The 17,770-nt window shown below is 38.7% G+C and overlaps 1 protein-coding gene across 2 annotated transcripts in view; it reads left to right on the forward strand.

The window, feature by feature from the left end:
- Positions 1–17,770, forward strand: part of LOC127622932 (ryanodine receptor 1-like) — a 144,363-nt gene that overhangs the window by 26,977 nt on the left and 99,616 nt on the right. Inside the window, exons 2-6 of one of the 2 annotated variants that reach the window (XM_052097115.1) lie at positions 10,067–10,186; positions 11,683–11,784; positions 12,347–12,367; positions 15,640–15,714; positions 16,453–16,531. In XM_052097115.1, coding sequence (XP_051953075.1) covers positions 10,067–10,186; positions 11,683–11,784; positions 12,347–12,367; positions 15,640–15,714; positions 16,453–16,531 — 397 coding nt within the window. The remainder of the gene's footprint in view (positions 1–10,066; positions 10,187–11,682; positions 11,785–12,346; positions 12,368–15,639; positions 15,715–16,452; positions 16,532–17,770) is intronic. The other variant, XM_052097116.1, reaches the window with a different exon arrangement.

Raw genomic sequence — 17,770 nt, forward strand, 5'->3', positions numbered from 1 at the left:
AAAAAAACTTGACCCAAGTTGTCCAGCGCACAAAAGCACTTTATAAACACTTCAAAGAATATCAATATAAGCATTACGTTTATTGTAGAGTGGTTGCTGTGTCAGATGTGTTGAAAGAGGGATTGTACTGTGTGATGAGCTGTTTGATTTTCTATGTTTTATAATTTAAACTTGTTATGAATACAAAATCAGCCGTGTATTTCTCAAAACTGTTTGTTTTTACCACAAATGATTCTCCGTTAAACTCTAATGAGCAAGTGAGCATGTGCATCTGCATCAATCAAACCGATCACAATGGAGAAAAGGAGCACAATAATCCAACATCATACCATGATTTCAGTTTCAATCCAATAATTTGTGCTGCTTTTATGGATATCAGACTAAAGTCTCAGCAGTCAGAGTGTGCCGATTTTTAAAGTATTTTCTGCACATGTAATACAGTGAGCAATGTCTTTTCAGCATGAGAGTGAATTAGCACTGGGTTTACAGATAATTGTACTATATTAAACTGTATGTAATGTTGAATATAATGTATAATAATGTTAAGGGTCCTGATATTTGAAAGTCCTCCTGATAATGCCACATGTAATGCCTGATTTCACTAGTAAATGTATACTATGGCAAACATTATTTTACTGGATAAGCATGCACAATTTTTTGAAAAGAATAATTTAATCAGTGAATATCCTATTTTAAAAGCTATAATATTAAAACGCTTAAATGTATGCAAGCAGTGGCCTTGTACAAGCATATGTAGTAGTAGTAGTAGTAGTCCTTTATTGTCACATAGTAAACCAGTGAAATTGGCCATCGACCTGTCCATACAAACATACATATGACAAGGGGATAGACAGGACAGGAAGACAGGGAATTAGAAGAAATACAGCATGACATGAGGAGAGGAGAGGAGAAAAAAAAAAGGCAGCCCCCAGACTATGCTCCTTAAGAAGTACAGTGTGGGAACAGGGAAAAAAAACACCTCAGCAACATTAGCACATAATCAGTACACTCTACAACATGAACAAGACTTGCAACAGGGGAGGGGATTGGGGGGTGGAGGTGGCCCAGCACAGGCAAGCAGCCATCCGGACCTGCAGCCATGTTCGGCGCTGGTCACAGACCCGCCTGTCAGACTGGGGGTACAAAGCGGCGAAGGCGAGGGATAGGGTATCGGGCGGATGATTGCATATCTGTATATATGTGTAAGAGTTCATGTGTGTGTAGGCCTGGAGAGTCGCTATGCCAGCATCTAATCTAGGTGCCTCAACATTATCTAATGTATCTAACATTATTATGTATTTTTCATGTAACGCTGAAGAAGAAGTCAAGAGAGCTGGATCTAGGTGCGGCTATGAATTTTTATGAAAAATAAACAAGTACGAAATAAAACATCCACGATGGTAAAACTGGAACGGGTACTTGTCAAACACGGGTGGTCTAAACACATACAACAACTGACAAAGTACCAGCAAACAACAGGGCATATATACACAATGGATAATGACTTAATGACACACAGGTGAGGACACAATCATGGACAGCTGGCAGTGTTGAGGGCAGGGAATTATAGGAAGTGTAGTCTGGGAACAGATGACAGGGGAGAAACACAGGGCAGACAACAGTGGATCCTGACATTTCAGCTTGGCAGAATAATTCATATTTCTATTCTTGTGTCACTATTGCCCTCTGCTAGGCTGATTTTTTTTTTTGTTCCACTCAATGCCCTATGGATAATTTTACTCTTTAATGATGAGAATTTTTAGTTAATTTTTACAAGTAAATTAACTGTTTCGCATATGTCCTTAAAGTAGTAATAATAATAAATTCAAATGTAACTTTTCAAGATTCAGGCTTTATTCAAAGTTTTGTGAGAGTATAGAATCGTGAATTGAGTAACGTTAATAAAACCAAATCCTTATGCCCTTTATCATATAATGTTTTTGAAAAATCATACTTAAATAAAATACAGGTATTCAGGAGAAGTCCCCCTGCAATCCCTCAACTCAATTGTGAAGAATAGGTTGTACTTCCTTCGCCAGCTGAGGAAGTTCAACCTGCCACTGGAGCTGCTGACACAGTTCTACTCGGCCTTCTCTGAGTCTGGCCTGTGTACATCTATAACTGTCTGGTTCAGCCACCAAGTCAGACAGAAGGAAACCCCAACAGACAGTCAGGACTGCTGAGAAGATTAGTGGTGCCCCCCCTGCCCACCCTTCAGGACTTGTATGTCTCCAGAGTGAGGAAATGTGCAGGTAGAATCACTCTGGACACTACACATCCTGCCCACACCTTTTTTGAACAGTTGCCCTCTGGTCGGCGATGCAGAGCACTCAGCGCCAGGACAACCTGGCACAAGAACAGTTTTTACCCTCAGGCCATTTACTACATGAACAATTAAACTGGCTTCAGGACTCCCATAGTGCAATAATGTATAAATATGTCATGCACATATGTAAATTCACTTGTATTAAATTCAATAACTGTACATATCCCTACCTTACACATATATTATCACTTGCACATGTACATACGCCGTCCTATGTTATATGTCCTATTTATTTGTATGTCTATTTATACTCTTACCTTGTTTTATATTCTGTCTCACAGTAATGTTCTGTGTGGACTTGCTTGTTTCTTCTATCACCAAAAAAAAATAAAAAATAATTGTGTACATGAGCACAATGCCAAGTGTGCTCACGTACACAATGATTTTTTTTTTTTTGGTGATAGAAGAAACAAGCAAGTCCACACAGAACATTACTGTTCTAAAGCTTATTCTGATAAAATACCATTTTAATCTGATTAATCGTAGAATTAATCGAAGATTAATCGATTATCAAAATAATCATATGTGGCAGCTCTAGAAAATATACCTTTTATCATGTTGTTTGGTGTCAGGTTAGTTCAACCTCCTCTGTCTATCTCAGTTTGATTGGGAAATCTGTTTCAAATAAATAAGGCTGGGCATAGAAATGCATCTATTCTCCAACAACAAACTCATCTCATCAGACATATTTTTGTAATTACTGTTCCTTGCTTTGTGTGCAGCTGTGTTGTGTTCTGTTGTTTCTATTGCTGTGGTGGACCTGTTTTTAGATAAACAAAACAAGTTATTGCTTAAATGCCCCATTTTACGAGTGGATCTGCTTGAACTTGCTCTCGTGCAGTCTCATGAACGGGCAGGGGAGATCAACAGTCGGTCAACGTTTTCACTAAATAATGCATTACATTTCAGTTTTTTTCTCACCAAACCTCATTGTATGGTTTCATAACAATGGAGTCTTATTGAATAATTTAGACTTGTGTTATACTTTTGCGTGCTTTTGAAGCTTGAAGAGGTGGTTAGCATAAACTGCCATTGTATGACATCAGTGAGCACAATTTTCTTTTACGATTTCACCCTTTGTGTTTAGAAAAAGAAAGTCATATGGGGATGTAACAACATAGGGGTGAGTTAAAAATTACTGAATTTTCATTTTCGGCTGAACTATCCCTTTAAGTTTAAATTATGTTATTTTTGGCTAAAAGGTTAACAATATCATGTACATGGACATTGCCTGTGATCATTACTGGGAGATATTCAGAACCGGAGTCATAATGTTCTATTTTCATGCTGATATTATGTTATTCTATTAAGCATTTAAAACCAAAATATTACTTGCTTTGATAAAGATAAGCAACAGTCGTTTTTACATATTTTGAATTAATTAAATAATTTGACACATCTAGTATAGTGCATTTCTGACACTACACTCGAAGCACTTTTGTACTGATAACAAACCACCACCAGTTACCAGTATATTTTAATATGATAATTCACATATTTTATCTACTAATTAAATGTATTAATGTTTGCATAGTAATACACTTATCAATTTGAGTTGAAACTTGTGATATGGCTGATATGAGTTCAATGGAACACTTTATTATTTTTATATTGTATTGTACAGCCTCAGTTGATGCAATGCAAGTAAAAACATAATAGTAGTATTTCTATGCACTACACAAAATAACACTGTAATACAAAAATGAAAAACAAGGATTCAATAATGAGGGGGATGAAATATACTTAATTAAACATGAAAATAATGTGTAGAAATGTGCAATGAAAAATTTCAATGATACGTTTAATAATTTCTTTCTCAGTAAAGTTAAAATAGATAGATGGTTACACAGACAAATCAATTGTTATTATAACAATTTCATTCAAAATTAAAATTAATACATTACTGTGCTATGAAATCAGTACATTTTAAACAACTAGATAACAATACATTGTAAACAGACAAATCTGCTAAAAGGACAATAAGTGATTGCTTGTGCATTTCTGTGACTGGGGCAAAAGAAATGAGAACAAAGCAGCACAGACTCTTAGGGAACCTGAAAACTAAAGTAACGGTTAGATACTCAGAAGTCATGAATATTAGGAAACATGTAACTTCACCGGCCAATGTAGAAACATAGCGATCGGTTAACACACAATGATTGTATGATTCAAACGAGCATGACAAGCAATATAAGCTTCAACAACCCTATCAGACAACATATCCAAGCATTACAGCAAGAACTTGGCTGTTATGCTGTCCTGAACTGTGTGACAGTGACTGGCTGAACAGTACATTGTACTTAGTTTCCCCAGGCAGAACATGTGACAGCTGGTACTTATTTTCTATGTTTATGGACATGATGTAATGACATTGATGAGTGTGACATAAGCCTGTGATTTTGTGCCAAATCCGACCCGACGCTTAAAATACAAATAATTTTTGTAGTCTTAACTGGGGTAAGGTAAGGACATTGTTTTGAATACTGTTTTTTTATGTACTCAATCAATAATGACATTTTGTACATTTTTAACCAAAAAATATTCCGTAGTGCAGCTTTAAAGCTGAATGAGTACTTGAATGTATTGATATTCAGTTCTTGTTTGAGTCATGCAAACCAGCAGACAAGTATCTTTGATGACTTTAAAATGTATGCCTTTTTCCTCTTTTGAAAGTCATGGAGCCACTCCAGTTACATTTGCCAAGAAAAAGTACATTTATAAATTCCTTTTAATTATGAGACATTGGAGAGAAAGCAAACATTTTTATAATGGTGTTATGCAATGTAGTGGCATGGGGGCGTGGGCTCCGGGGGGTCACAGCGCCAGCCCCCTCTCTGGCTATCAGGCTCCGGATCACCTGCCGGTCCTTCGCTTGTGCCTGGAGCAAGACTTGGAAATGCTATTCCTGCTCCAGGTGTACCTCCATGAGGGCTTGATGCTGACTTTGTTGTATGCTGGCGAGGGTCTTGAAAACTTCGTCCAGCGGTGAGGACTCCATAATGGTGTTCTCCTCCAAAGCTGGGTTTTGGCACCACTGTGATAATTCTGAGTTTGTGGGTAATGATGGAGTCAGGAGACAATGAATCAGATTCAAGGTCAGAGTTTATTTTCTCGTTGCACACTCTTTAGTTTCTTTAACGCTGTTGACTTTGCATACTAATGTGTTGCTCTCGCTCTCACACTCTGATGCTCTGGAATGCCTTATCAGGTCTCCCTCCGCCATCACTATAATGAGAGACAGGTGTTAGAGAAATCACAACCTAGGTGACGAGCCTTACCGCTCTACCTCTCCCGCAGCCAGACACATGACCATGCCCCACATGCCACAAATCGTTTCCCATCTTTCTTGGTCTCGCTCATCTTTCTCTGAAGCGCACTCATTCTCTGAAGAGCATACTCAAACATGTCGTATTTAAGTACATCCATAGGAATCCATCCATCCCTTTGTCTAAAGCATACCCCACTCTCCCCCCATAATTTGATCCACATGTGTCTGTGGAAAGTTCCAAATTTACCATGAGGTATTGAAAGAACTTATGTAAGGCTTGCATAATAACTTGTATAATATGAACTTTAACTGCTATGAGAATGCATATAAGGCACATGATGTAAAATTCGAATAATATAATGCAAAAATTAAAAAATAATTTTACCAAATCATTACAGATACTCATGATAATCAGTAATACTGATAAACATATACAATCTAGTCTTCTATCTGCTTTAATGGTGGAAAGACAATGCAAAGTGGGGCGAAAAATTGGAAGCTTATCAGACCAGTATGTGTGTGTAGCTTAAATCTCTGAAAAACGACAGAGAGCATTTTATAAAAAAGCCATCTTGCGTGTTGTTCATTACGTTTTTTTCCCAAAGAAAAAGCATAGTTTGTTGAACTTACCTTATTTTAAAACCGTTCTTGTTAACATTTGTGAACAAAACAAAATATAAAGTTCACCTACGTATAATGGTTATTATTTTTAACTTACTGTGGTGATGGGGCCGTGGTTAAGTGCCGGTTTGTGAATGGAGAGTGAGATCAGGAGATGAGAAAGGTAAGGATCATCACCTGGCATCGATTGCCTCTAACAGCTGTTTGTCATTGCAGTGAGAGTGTAGATGGGCTTTTAAGAGCGAGCCAGACACCAGTGAGGGAGAGAAAGCTGCACGGAGCAGAGAGCAATATTTGTGTTCCGCTGAAAAGCCTTATTTGATGGTGTCCACTGAAAATTTGATTTATAGACTGTGAAAAGTGTGGGAAATAAAGCCCCTTTTGAGTCAGATCTTGCCATCTCCCACCTTCTCCTTGCCACGAAAACTACAGTGGCGTGCAAAAGTTTGGACACAATGATAAAAATGTCTGTTGCTGTGAATAGCTAAGCGAGCATAAGATGGCCTGATTTCCAAAAGCATAAAGTTAAAGATGACCCATTTCTTTAATATTTCAAGCAATTTTACTTATTTATATAATTTGCTTGTATTTTGTGGATTAGAGTACTCACTGCAAAATTACTGGAAAATGCACATTCTTAGTCAGTGTCAAGGGTGTCGCACAATGGATGCATCAGGTGGACAAAACACTGCATCCTAAAATTAGAAATGCAGTGCCCAACAATGACTTTGGGGGCTGCTCAATATTCTGAATCACCATTGAGTGTCACTCTCATAGTTTTCCATTAAATTATTTACATTCTGTCTTCACTTTTTTTTCAGAAACAAGTTTATTTTTATGGTGTGACTGCTTCAATAAAGTTGCCCTTTATAATCTTTCAGTTTGCGTAGTTGCAACATTGTTCTCATACACCAGGCTATAAACTTATTAATGTCACTTTGTTCATTCTTGAAGAAGTGCAAAAGCCTTCATATGCAACTTTTGTCTGCATGGTGATTAGATTCACTGTTTTGGACTGCCACCACTATTCAGCACACAAATGCTCTCTGTGTAATACCTGTGCCTTGTCCGCATTCTTGCACGGGTGCTGTGCAAGGTCAGGGAGGACGAGGAACAAGTCATTCTGGTGGCCCCCTACTGGCACAGTCGGACTTGGTTCTCGGATCTCGTGCTTCTCGCGACAGCCCATACCTGGTGAATTCCCCTGAGGGAGGACCTTCTTTCTCAGGGACGGGGCATACTCTAGCATCCGCGCCCAGACCTCTGGAAACTCAACGTCTGGCCCCTGGATGGGATGCGGAAGATCTAATTGGCCTACCACCTGCCGTCGTAGACTCGATCAACCAAGCCAGAGCTCCCTCTACCAGCCAACTTTACGCCCCAAAGTGGCACTTGTTCACAAATTGGTGTTCTTCCCAGTCTAAAGACCCTCAGAGATGCACAGTTCGGTCAGTGCTTTCATCCCTGCAAGAGAGGTTGCTGTCCTCCTCCACCTTGAAGGTGCATGTAGCCGCTATCGCGGCCCACCATGATGGAGTGGACTGCAAGTCCTTGGGTAAGGACGACTTGATTATCAGGATCCTTAGAGGCACTGGAGGTTGAATCCTCCCCGACCAAGCCTGTTCCCCTCCTGGGATCTCTCAGTGGTCCTCTCGGACCATCGAGCCACTTGACCTTCAAGCGTTTTCTATCAGCGACACCTGCCTGGAGTTCGGTCCGGCAGACACCCATGTCGTCCTAAGACCGTGACTGGGCTATGTGCCCAAGGTTCCTATGACCCCCTTCAGGGACCAAGTGTGGATTAATCCCCCTGTGTGTATTTTCCGCGGTGCGGTCCCTTTGCGAGCGGACCCGTGTCTTACTTTGGCAGTCCTCGCTGCCCTCTGGTCGCCGTGTTTTTAGAAACTTCTCCCTCTCAGCAGGTAGGATCTGCCACCTCCTCATTTCCACATGTGGCATGAAAATCCATGTGATGTATTCTGCCACTCTTTACCTCCCCCCAGCCTGGGCAGGTGGTGGTCTCCGCAGGGTCTTTTCCCCCTGAAAGAATGGGAGTTGGAAAAGAATGCCTTCCCCGATGCATGATAGCGTTAAGATGGCCCCGAGAGAAAAAAGGCGCGGCTGGCGTGGCTTGCTCTCATGTTTGGCACGTTGCCTTGTTCCACCCTTTGGGGTGTTGGGAACCAGAAGGTTATGACGATTTTATGGGGTGTTGGGGAAGGGTATGTGCAGTCTGACATGGCCTGTCGCTTTGGCACACAACTGCCTGCCCGCACCTGCGTCAGCAGCACGCGTACACGGTTCAGCGTATGACGTGATTAAATATGGACCCCTAGTGTCGCTTCTTCGACACAACGTCGAAGTGAGCGACAGACGGGGTACGTCTAGGGTACTATTGTAACCTCCGTGCCCTGACGTCTCGTTTCCTCTATCAATACTAAAAATAAGTAACAAAACACAACACAACACAACAAAATTCTGTGGCATTATTAAACGTTACTCTGATTGTTTGAGCATTACTCTGATTGTTTTAGCATACCAATCAGCCCACCACCAACATTGACACTACCATTACGAAGAAAGTGTTCAAGAAACCTGCTTGAAAACAGTCATTATCTTTGCATTTCCGTTAGGTGATGATAGTGGCACTGAAATAACCACCTTGAAATGTATGTGACCACCTTTGCCTTTCAAACAGCACAAATTCTCCTAGGTACACCTGGACACAGTTTTTATTGGTTGTTGGAAGATAGGATGTTCCAAGCGTCTTGGACAATTCAACACAGTTCTTCTATCTATTTATTCTGTTTATTGCTTCTGTCTCTATATGTAATCTCAGACAGACACGATGTTCAGTGTGGGGCTTTGTGGGGGCCATGACATCTGTTGCAGGGCTCCTTGTTCTTCTATTCTAATCTTTTCTATTTGCAAAAGGAATGTTTGGGAGTCTAACATTTATATTTCCTATTGACACATTAAAGCTGAAGATATAAATAACCATCTTAAGACAAATGCTTTTGTAAAACATCTTATGTGATGAAGACTTTTGCACAGTACTGTACATGTGACAAAACCTTATATTCCAGACTTTAAATTAATCCTTCTTTCTGCCCGGCTGTATGTTTTGTGACTAAACGTCTTTCACCTGATCTGAGAAGACTGGCCAACTCCAAGAAGGACGAAGGAAGCAGTTTGATTAAGGGGCTCTGTGCCCTACACTTAACAAAGGGTAGACTGCCCCCATTTCCTCTATGCAGGTGATTGTGGGACAGGACGTCCCTGCAATATACTGTACAGAGAGGAGAGGGAAGGAGAAGCAGTAATGAGTGAGGGAAAAAGACAAATAGTGAGGTTTGAATGTTGACAAAAATGTTTTACCAGAAAGAATACTGACACAGACTCTAGGACACAGTGAAACACAGTGAAATATGAAGATAGAGAGAAAAATATGGAAGACAAATGCTTGAGAAAAGGTGGCTGATGAGAGAAAGAGCAAGCAAGAGAGGAGAAGGAAGTGCAGGATATGGCTACATCATGAGTCAATGGAGAGAACAGCTGAGAATGCCCTGTGACAGGTGGAGAGTGTTTGGAAGCGTGTTGTGTTTATTGCTGTATTTACACTCCAGTCCCTGAGCTCTCTGCCATGGATGGGCCAGCCTGTGCATGTGTGTTTGTGTCTCACTAATCAGTATGCTATCATACAACATATTTACACGTCTCACTATTTATATTTATCTGATAGTATTTATCAGATTTAACCCCATTGGCACAAGTCATTGTAAACATTGTCACTCTATTCATCATCTCACTTTATATCCTGGTCTCTTTCCCATGACCCACTTTGACTGCAGGAAGACCAAGTTGTGCTCCAGTGCAGTGCGACTGTTCTGAAGGAGCAGATCAAACTATGCCTTTCCTGTGAAGGGTTCGGGAACCGTCTGTGCTTTCTTGAGACTACGTCAAACGCACAGGTATGCCATCAAAAAGGTGTCAGGGTGTCATTATTTAGTCCAGGTGTGCATCTGACAAATTTAATCTGGTTCTGAATTGAAATATTAACACAGCAAAGATTGTTCTGGTTATTGTCAACACAGAACCAAAACATAGGGATGAATTTACAAAATAGTTGCACCATTGTAGGATGCAGTATTTCAGTGCCAAAACCTGGATCTTATTCACTAAGCCCTCACAATTTAATTAAATAGGTGCTAAATGGTAGGCTGTTTAAATTGAATCATTCTTATGATTCTTCTTTGACTTCCTGATTCACAAAATTCAATACTATTTGCTTGGCGCACATTTTATACATTTTACACCACAGGTGGTAAACAGACTATTATTTAAGAGAGATTATTTTGTTAACATTTTCCGATTGCCGATTGCACCATCCATGCATAATTTACAACTTACTAAATATTTGAGCATTGCACCATTAAACTCCGACCAGATGTAATGGTTAGAATAAAAATGCAAACTAATTGAATGACATCAGTGAGCTTATGTTTGGTGTGACAGACTCTAATCCTTTAGACAAATATGATGATGTTGACATTTACATTAATTTACATTTATGAGAAAGCACGGCTTATCAAGCATATCGCTGATCTAAACGGTTCAGTCTCTGGGGTGCATTTCCTGGTGTCACTGACATGCATATATGTATGATATTAAAACGAAAAACTTTTTTTTTAAGTCAGTATTAGTAGACTATTTATTACCCTTATTAATTTTAGATACAGTTTCTGAATATTATTATTTACATATTTGAATATACTATTGTTTATATTACATTTGACAGTAACGCAAGACAAAAAGTTTTGAACATCAACCATAACAAGATGCATGGTATAAAGGTAAATGTCACATTATGCAACTATACATTGCTTTACGGAGAGGTTCTGAGCGACTAGCTAAGTCTTGCATTAAGATCTAGTGGTGCAATGAAATGTTGCACTGACTTTTATTATATTGTGGAGGACGCAGCACAGGACCCCGATCTGTCACATTCAACCGGTACTGTACATTATCACTACTTCACGCATCTGAATTTGTGCCAGGTTATAACGTCCTCTCCATCATTTTATATTTTTTTATGAATTTCTACTGTCGATATTGATAGAAAATGTACACAAACATCTCTTTTTAATAAAATTAAGATTACCGTCTACTTCCCTTGGGCAGTAATAATGCACTGTTAATTGCGCCGGGCAAATAGCTGAGATTTGTGAATGAAGCGCAATATGTAATGAGAATAATTTACATGAATGGAGGCATGTTTGCATGGAAAGGAATAACAGTGACTTATTATAAATTAAAAACTCAAGACATTGCAATTTCAGCGATGATTGTGGATTCTTAAACTGATTGCAGGTGGTTAGTGAATAAAACAGGTATTTGCGCTGAAATACTTTGTGCAAAAGTGGTGCAATTGTAGAAGTCAATTTGCTCCCTCTGTCTTCCTCTGCAGAATGTGCCCCCTGATCTGGCAATCTGTGCCTTTATACTGGAGCAGTCGCTCTCCGTACGAGCCCTGCAAGAGATGCTGGCAAACACCGTGGAGATGATGGAGGTGAGCGTTGGGATAGAGAAAATGGAGAGAGAGAGAGAGAGAGAGAGAGAGAGGGAGGGACAAAGTGGTGGAGAGTTGGGAGGGATTTGAAAAGCAAAGGGTCATAATTGTAAAGAATGACAGGGATTATACATTCAAATATATTATTAATATTTGTGGTTTAAAAACTAAAAGAAATAAGAAAGTAGTGGTAAGGGAAGAGGATATGAGCAGAGGCAAGTTAATGCATTATTTCGTGCCCGCTTTGTTATACTAGACAGAATTTATACAATATAATTAAAAGTTTTAGAACAACATTTTAGCAGTTTTCTGCAATAAAAGGTAGTTTAAAAAAATTATTTGTACCAACAGCTTTCCATATTTCTCTTATTTTTGTTTTATATGCACCATGCACGTTTTAGTTGCATGGGGTCATCGGAAAATCTGTGAACTTTGGTACACGCCTGTTTCTGGTTTTTAAGGAACGTAAACGTAGATCTGTTAGTTTACTGTTCGTAGACCTTAACTTCTTGTACCTTTTTGTCTCTCTCCTGAACCTTCATCCCCTTCCTGCCAACTTTAGGCAGTCGATTTGGATAAATGGGTATGTCTCATGTCTCATACTGTATTATATCTCTATTCCCTCAAAACTCAGCACCCTTCCTCTCCTCTTTACCTAAATCTCCTACTCAATGTCCGGTGTGGATAAAATAATATTTTTGCTCCTATTCACCCATTAAACCCTTTACTTCTGTCTGAACTTTGACTGCTGTCACCTGTTCCTCACTTTGTTTTGTTTGGTTGCAGTTGGAATCCCATTTGGCTTCAAATGAGAGCTAGTCTGTGTGTGTATATGTGTACTTGTATAAGAAAGAGAGAGAGAGAATGAAAGAGAGAGAGAGAGAGAGTGAAAGAGTGCATTCCAGTGTGTGAGATGAGGTACCACAGAATCCTGCTTAAGGTTATGATCTTCACTGCACTTTAAGATTTGTGTACAGCCCACAAAACCAACATGCATCCCTACCCAACAGGAAAGCCGATAAGCAGACCCATACTAAATCTGTGCTTGTTGAACTCCACAGAAAAGCTGTCGATTTCTGCAGAATTTGATCTGATGTCATTCACACAGTTTTACACATGCCCTGCCCTTTGCATGCAATTTTTTTTAAATATATATTTGCTAATTTGATTATGCTTTAAGTAGTGTAGTGTACTCTTAACTCTGTTTAAAAAATTTACAATATTTGTATTTATTCCACATTATTTCATAGATTTTCCTCCAAAATCAATACAAAAAATTATGATTAAAAAAAGTAATAATTTGCTGATTTTGTCTGGGTCTGCCAATTAGGCTTCAAGTCCATAATGAAAACCACATTACAATGCATCTTTCAAACTCTTCTTTGACAACCAACCACTAGCCTCCTCCATACTATTGTCATTACTCTAAAATTAACCTTTTCACTTCCTCTCACCTTGAATAAATTCTTCTTCATTGTATTTGCCATCATATGTGTGTGATTCTATACTAACATTTACAAGCCAGATGAGAAAAAAAAATCTTAGATAACATTAAAAATGACCAAAATAGACATTTTAGTTAACTACTTAACCTTTAAAAGCTCTTTGTAATTATTATTTAAGTGACATCATATGTTGGGTAACCACACACATTGCACCTTTTTTTTTTCTGATATACTTCTTAATATTCTATTTTTATCCTAGTTATATTATAACATAAAATATTATTTGATGTCGATTTAATTTTATGGGTAGGAGAAAATATATTATCAGTCTAGTTATTCAGTTTAAAAGCTTATGTGAATTAAACTTGAAACAGAATATTTTTATATATTTACAAAAATGCCCTCATATAGGTAAAAATGCCCCATAAAATCTAATTCAGGGGCAATTTTTGCCACTTTATGGAAAAGTTAATTTCTGACACTGCCATAATAAATAAATAAATAAAATGGAAATTAAATAAATGTATACTATATACTTTTAAAATTATAAAATTGTCTGCAAAAGTTTGACTGAAGAAATTACAAAAAAGAAAAAGATTTATTTTCTATTGGCTAATCTTAAAATAAGTAGTCACAAACATCTTCATTACTGTTCTGATAATAAATATATATACATATTATGACATGTGGAATTTCTCATACTTGCTTTGGAACATTTAGAATGACTCGATTGACATAATTTCGCAATGATTACCTTTAATCTCACCTTACTAAATCACTTACACCAGGATCACAAATTTTGTGACTCTTTTACATATAAAATCAAACAGAGTGTGACCCCCTCCATGCCCCTCCATTTATATACCTCTGCACTACTTTTTATTTGATTCTATATCCAGTTTATCAGGGTCATTAGTATGCCGGTGGAGATAACAAATGTGAGATCTGATTAAGTGGGAGTTAGATGGGTGTTATTTGCACAGATAGAACAAGTCTGCCTCAGTTTGGGTGAGTCCTTACATGGCCCTGTAAGCTAGGGACTTCTCCTTAGCCATATTTTCAATTAGTTGAAAGCCAAAAGAATAATGTAGAATGCAGCCCAGTAGGCAGTCCTGTCAAAGGCATGGGGGACTTAAGGATAATTGATGGCAACAGGGGAATCTGACACCTGGGGGATTGAGAGGGCCCCTAAGCCAGTGTTAATGTGGTGAGGCAAGAGAGGGAGTAACACGCTGACCCGTCCTGGAAAGCCACAGCTGTTGTGATGAAATGGGCTGTTTTCACTTTGGAGCTTTTGGTGCAGACCCAAGTCAATTTGACGTCACAGTTCGGTTTGTTTGGTTGGTGTGGAACCGTTTTTTTCAAATCCAGGTGCACATTGGCTAAACACACCCGAATCCGCTTGGAAAGGACAGAGATGTGATTCATGTAAAATCTGATTCAGTTTGCAATTGCTATGAAAGTAGTCCAGCTTGAATCACAAAATTTAGTTGCTGATGACTTATAATTTACATCTTTGCATACTTCCGGTTAAACCAATTATAGCATAATGCATTTTGCACAGCTGCTTGTGTCCAAAGAATTATCTTCAAAATGCTGCTCACATTTTTGCATCTTTTGCAATGGATCCGCGACAGACCAATGTAAGGACCGTTCTGTGTGTGTAACAGACTTCAAATAAGATTGGTGTCCTCTCCTCCTCTTGTTACCTAGTTACAGTGATGAACATATGCTGTACTTGCAGTAATGACACAAACGTTCTTTGGTTTGGGATCCAAATAGTACAATGAAGAAAAAGGAGATTTGAACGCCATGGGGAGGGGATTCAAATCGAACTTGGGTTTGGACCAAGCAATCAAACCAGGTGTGAATACAGCCTTAAAGTGTGCTGTGGTACTCATTCTGACCATGAACCTATGATGATGATGATGGTAGTGATGATAATACTCACTAATAGCAACAATAATCATGTTCTCTTGCTTTTAAACCTTACTGGATGTTGAGAAAAGGTAAGCTGTCTGCAGGATGTGTTTGTTGTCCTCATGGCGGCCGAATGTGAATCCACCTGGTTTGGTGTGACCCTTTGACTCTGTTCATTGGTTTTTTTCTATACTTGGTGTGTTCTCTCCATGATACTGTAACCCACTTTGTGTGAATGTGAACTGATGTGAAGAAATCTTTGATGCAATGCCTCTTTTTTTTCCCTCTCCCTACATAACACTGTTTTTGTTTTAAAACTTCCTCTTTATTTGTGTCTCTGTTGTCGTCATGTGAGGTGGAGCTCTTTCCTTTTAATGTGGTTACCTATATAATCAAACATAAAGTCTACCTCAAAACCCTCTCAGCAATTTTTATGCCTGCAAAGTTGTTTAAACATTGTGTTCTCTGTATTTTGTACCTTCACCTCCAGTCATCTCAGGGAGGGGGTCACCGAACGCTGCTCTATGGTCATGCCATCCTCCTGAGACACTACCACTCTGGCATGGTGAGAGACACACAAAATTTAAGTCTAAACAACATTTTGACAGTTATTTTAAAATTATAATAAATTTTCTTTTTATGACTTTTAATTGAATTACATTGAAGATTTATTTTTTTATTCACACCACGACAATGTAAAATGAATTGGTAAAAGCAAAACAGTGATTAAAAATGTTAAAAATAAATAAAGAAAATGGGTGAAAGAAAATGTGACCGGTCACAGGACCAAAGATATACACTTTCCCTTAAACATAAAATTGTAACCAAAATTGTTGATATTGGTTAAAAAAATGTTTTCATGTTATGCATCAATTGACCCTTTGCTAAGCTCTGCCCCCCTTGGTTACGGTTGCTCCCTCTGACAAGCTCTGCAGAACTCCCCATTGGAATGAATGGGAGACTGCCATGAATGTAATGCATATTTATCTTTGTTTTTTGTCAAATAAATTGTTAATTAATTTGATCAAAATCTGTGGAGACTGTGAATCAGAATCAAGGCAAACGATTATTACAGTCACTTGAAAAGAGGAACATTTTGTTCAATAGCGATTACACATCTAATAACATTAGTGTCAGTAGAAAATAGCAAACACGTGCCTGAGTAATGGCGGTAGGGCAAAAGTTGCTAAGACAGGATTGGTCAGATGAGCTTTTACGGTGGGGCATAGTGAAGGGTCAAATACCCAGACATGCACTTTGGAGGAATCATTTGGTAAATGTGTGTGTTATCCTGGATTTCTAGTATCTGAGCTGCTTGACATCATCCCGGTCACTTACAGACAAACTGGCTTTTGATGTGGGCCTGCAGGAGGATTCAACAGGTACAAACTTGGTGATAGTTCCTGAATTATAAATATCTAGTTCAGAGCCACCTTTTTAATACAGATACATTTTCTTCTGATTGCGTTTCCTTGCCCTAAGGTTAGGGAGCAATAACATATTGTGGTTTTACTGTTGCTTTATGTATAAATTGTCTGCGACCCAGTATCCATGCGATTTATTTCTGAAACTAATAGGATGTCTCAGGAGTAATCATATTAACTATAGATATACAGTTGTGGCCAAAAATATTAGCACCCTTGCTTTTTTTTTAAGAATATACAATTCTAGACATTTCTGGAATTACAAATGTATCATGGTTATTTTTTTAAAATGTATTGATGCTAGTAGTTTCTTTCATTAAAATACTTTTAAAATTAGCTTTGTCATCATAACAGTAGTATCAAAGGAAATATCAGTATAATATAGTCATTATAGGAGTCTTTTCCTATAATGCCTAATGAGGTTGGAGAACACATGGCAAGGTAACTGAGACCATTCCTCCATACAGAATCTCTCCAGATCCTTCTAATTCTGAGGTCGACGCTGGTGGACTCTCCTTTTCAGTTCACCCCACAGGTTTTCTATCAGGTTCAGGTCAGGGGACTGGGATGGCCATGGCAGAACCTTGATTTTGTGGTCAAGGAAACATTTTTGTGTTGATTTTGATGTTTGTTTTGGATAATTGTCCTGCTAGAATATCCAACCATGGCCACACAGCTTTCTGGCTGAGGCAGTAAGGTTTTAATTAATTTATCTGTTGGATTTGAGTACATGATGCCATGTATCTGAACAAGATGACCAGGACCTCTGACATAATAACAGCCCCATAAGTTTAACCACCACCACCACCACCACCACAATATTTAACCATGTGCATGGGGTACGTTTCCATATGGCCACCTCTCTGTGTGTGCCAGACCCATCTCTGGTGTTTGCTGCCAAAAAGCTCTATTTTTGTTTCATTTGACCATAGGACCACGTCCCATTTGAAGTTCCAGAAGTGTCTGGAAAACTGAAGACTCTTGAGTTTGTTGTTGGATGAGAGCAGAGGCTTTTTTCTTGAAACTCTCCCAAACAACTTGTGGTGATTTAGGTGATGTCTGAGTTTTGGAGACTTTCTGACCCAACTAATTTCTGCAATTCTCCAGTTTTGATCTTTGGACCATTTTTGGCCACTAGAACATCCTCCTCACCGTTCGTGGAGACAATATAGACACACGTCCTCTTCCAGGCCTCAT

This window comes from Xyrauchen texanus, chromosome 29 (genome assembly GCF_025860055.1).
Source record: "Xyrauchen texanus isolate HMW12.3.18 chromosome 29, RBS_HiC_50CHRs, whole genome shotgun sequence".
Taxonomy (NCBI): domain Eukaryota; kingdom Metazoa; phylum Chordata; class Actinopteri; order Cypriniformes; family Catostomidae; genus Xyrauchen; species Xyrauchen texanus.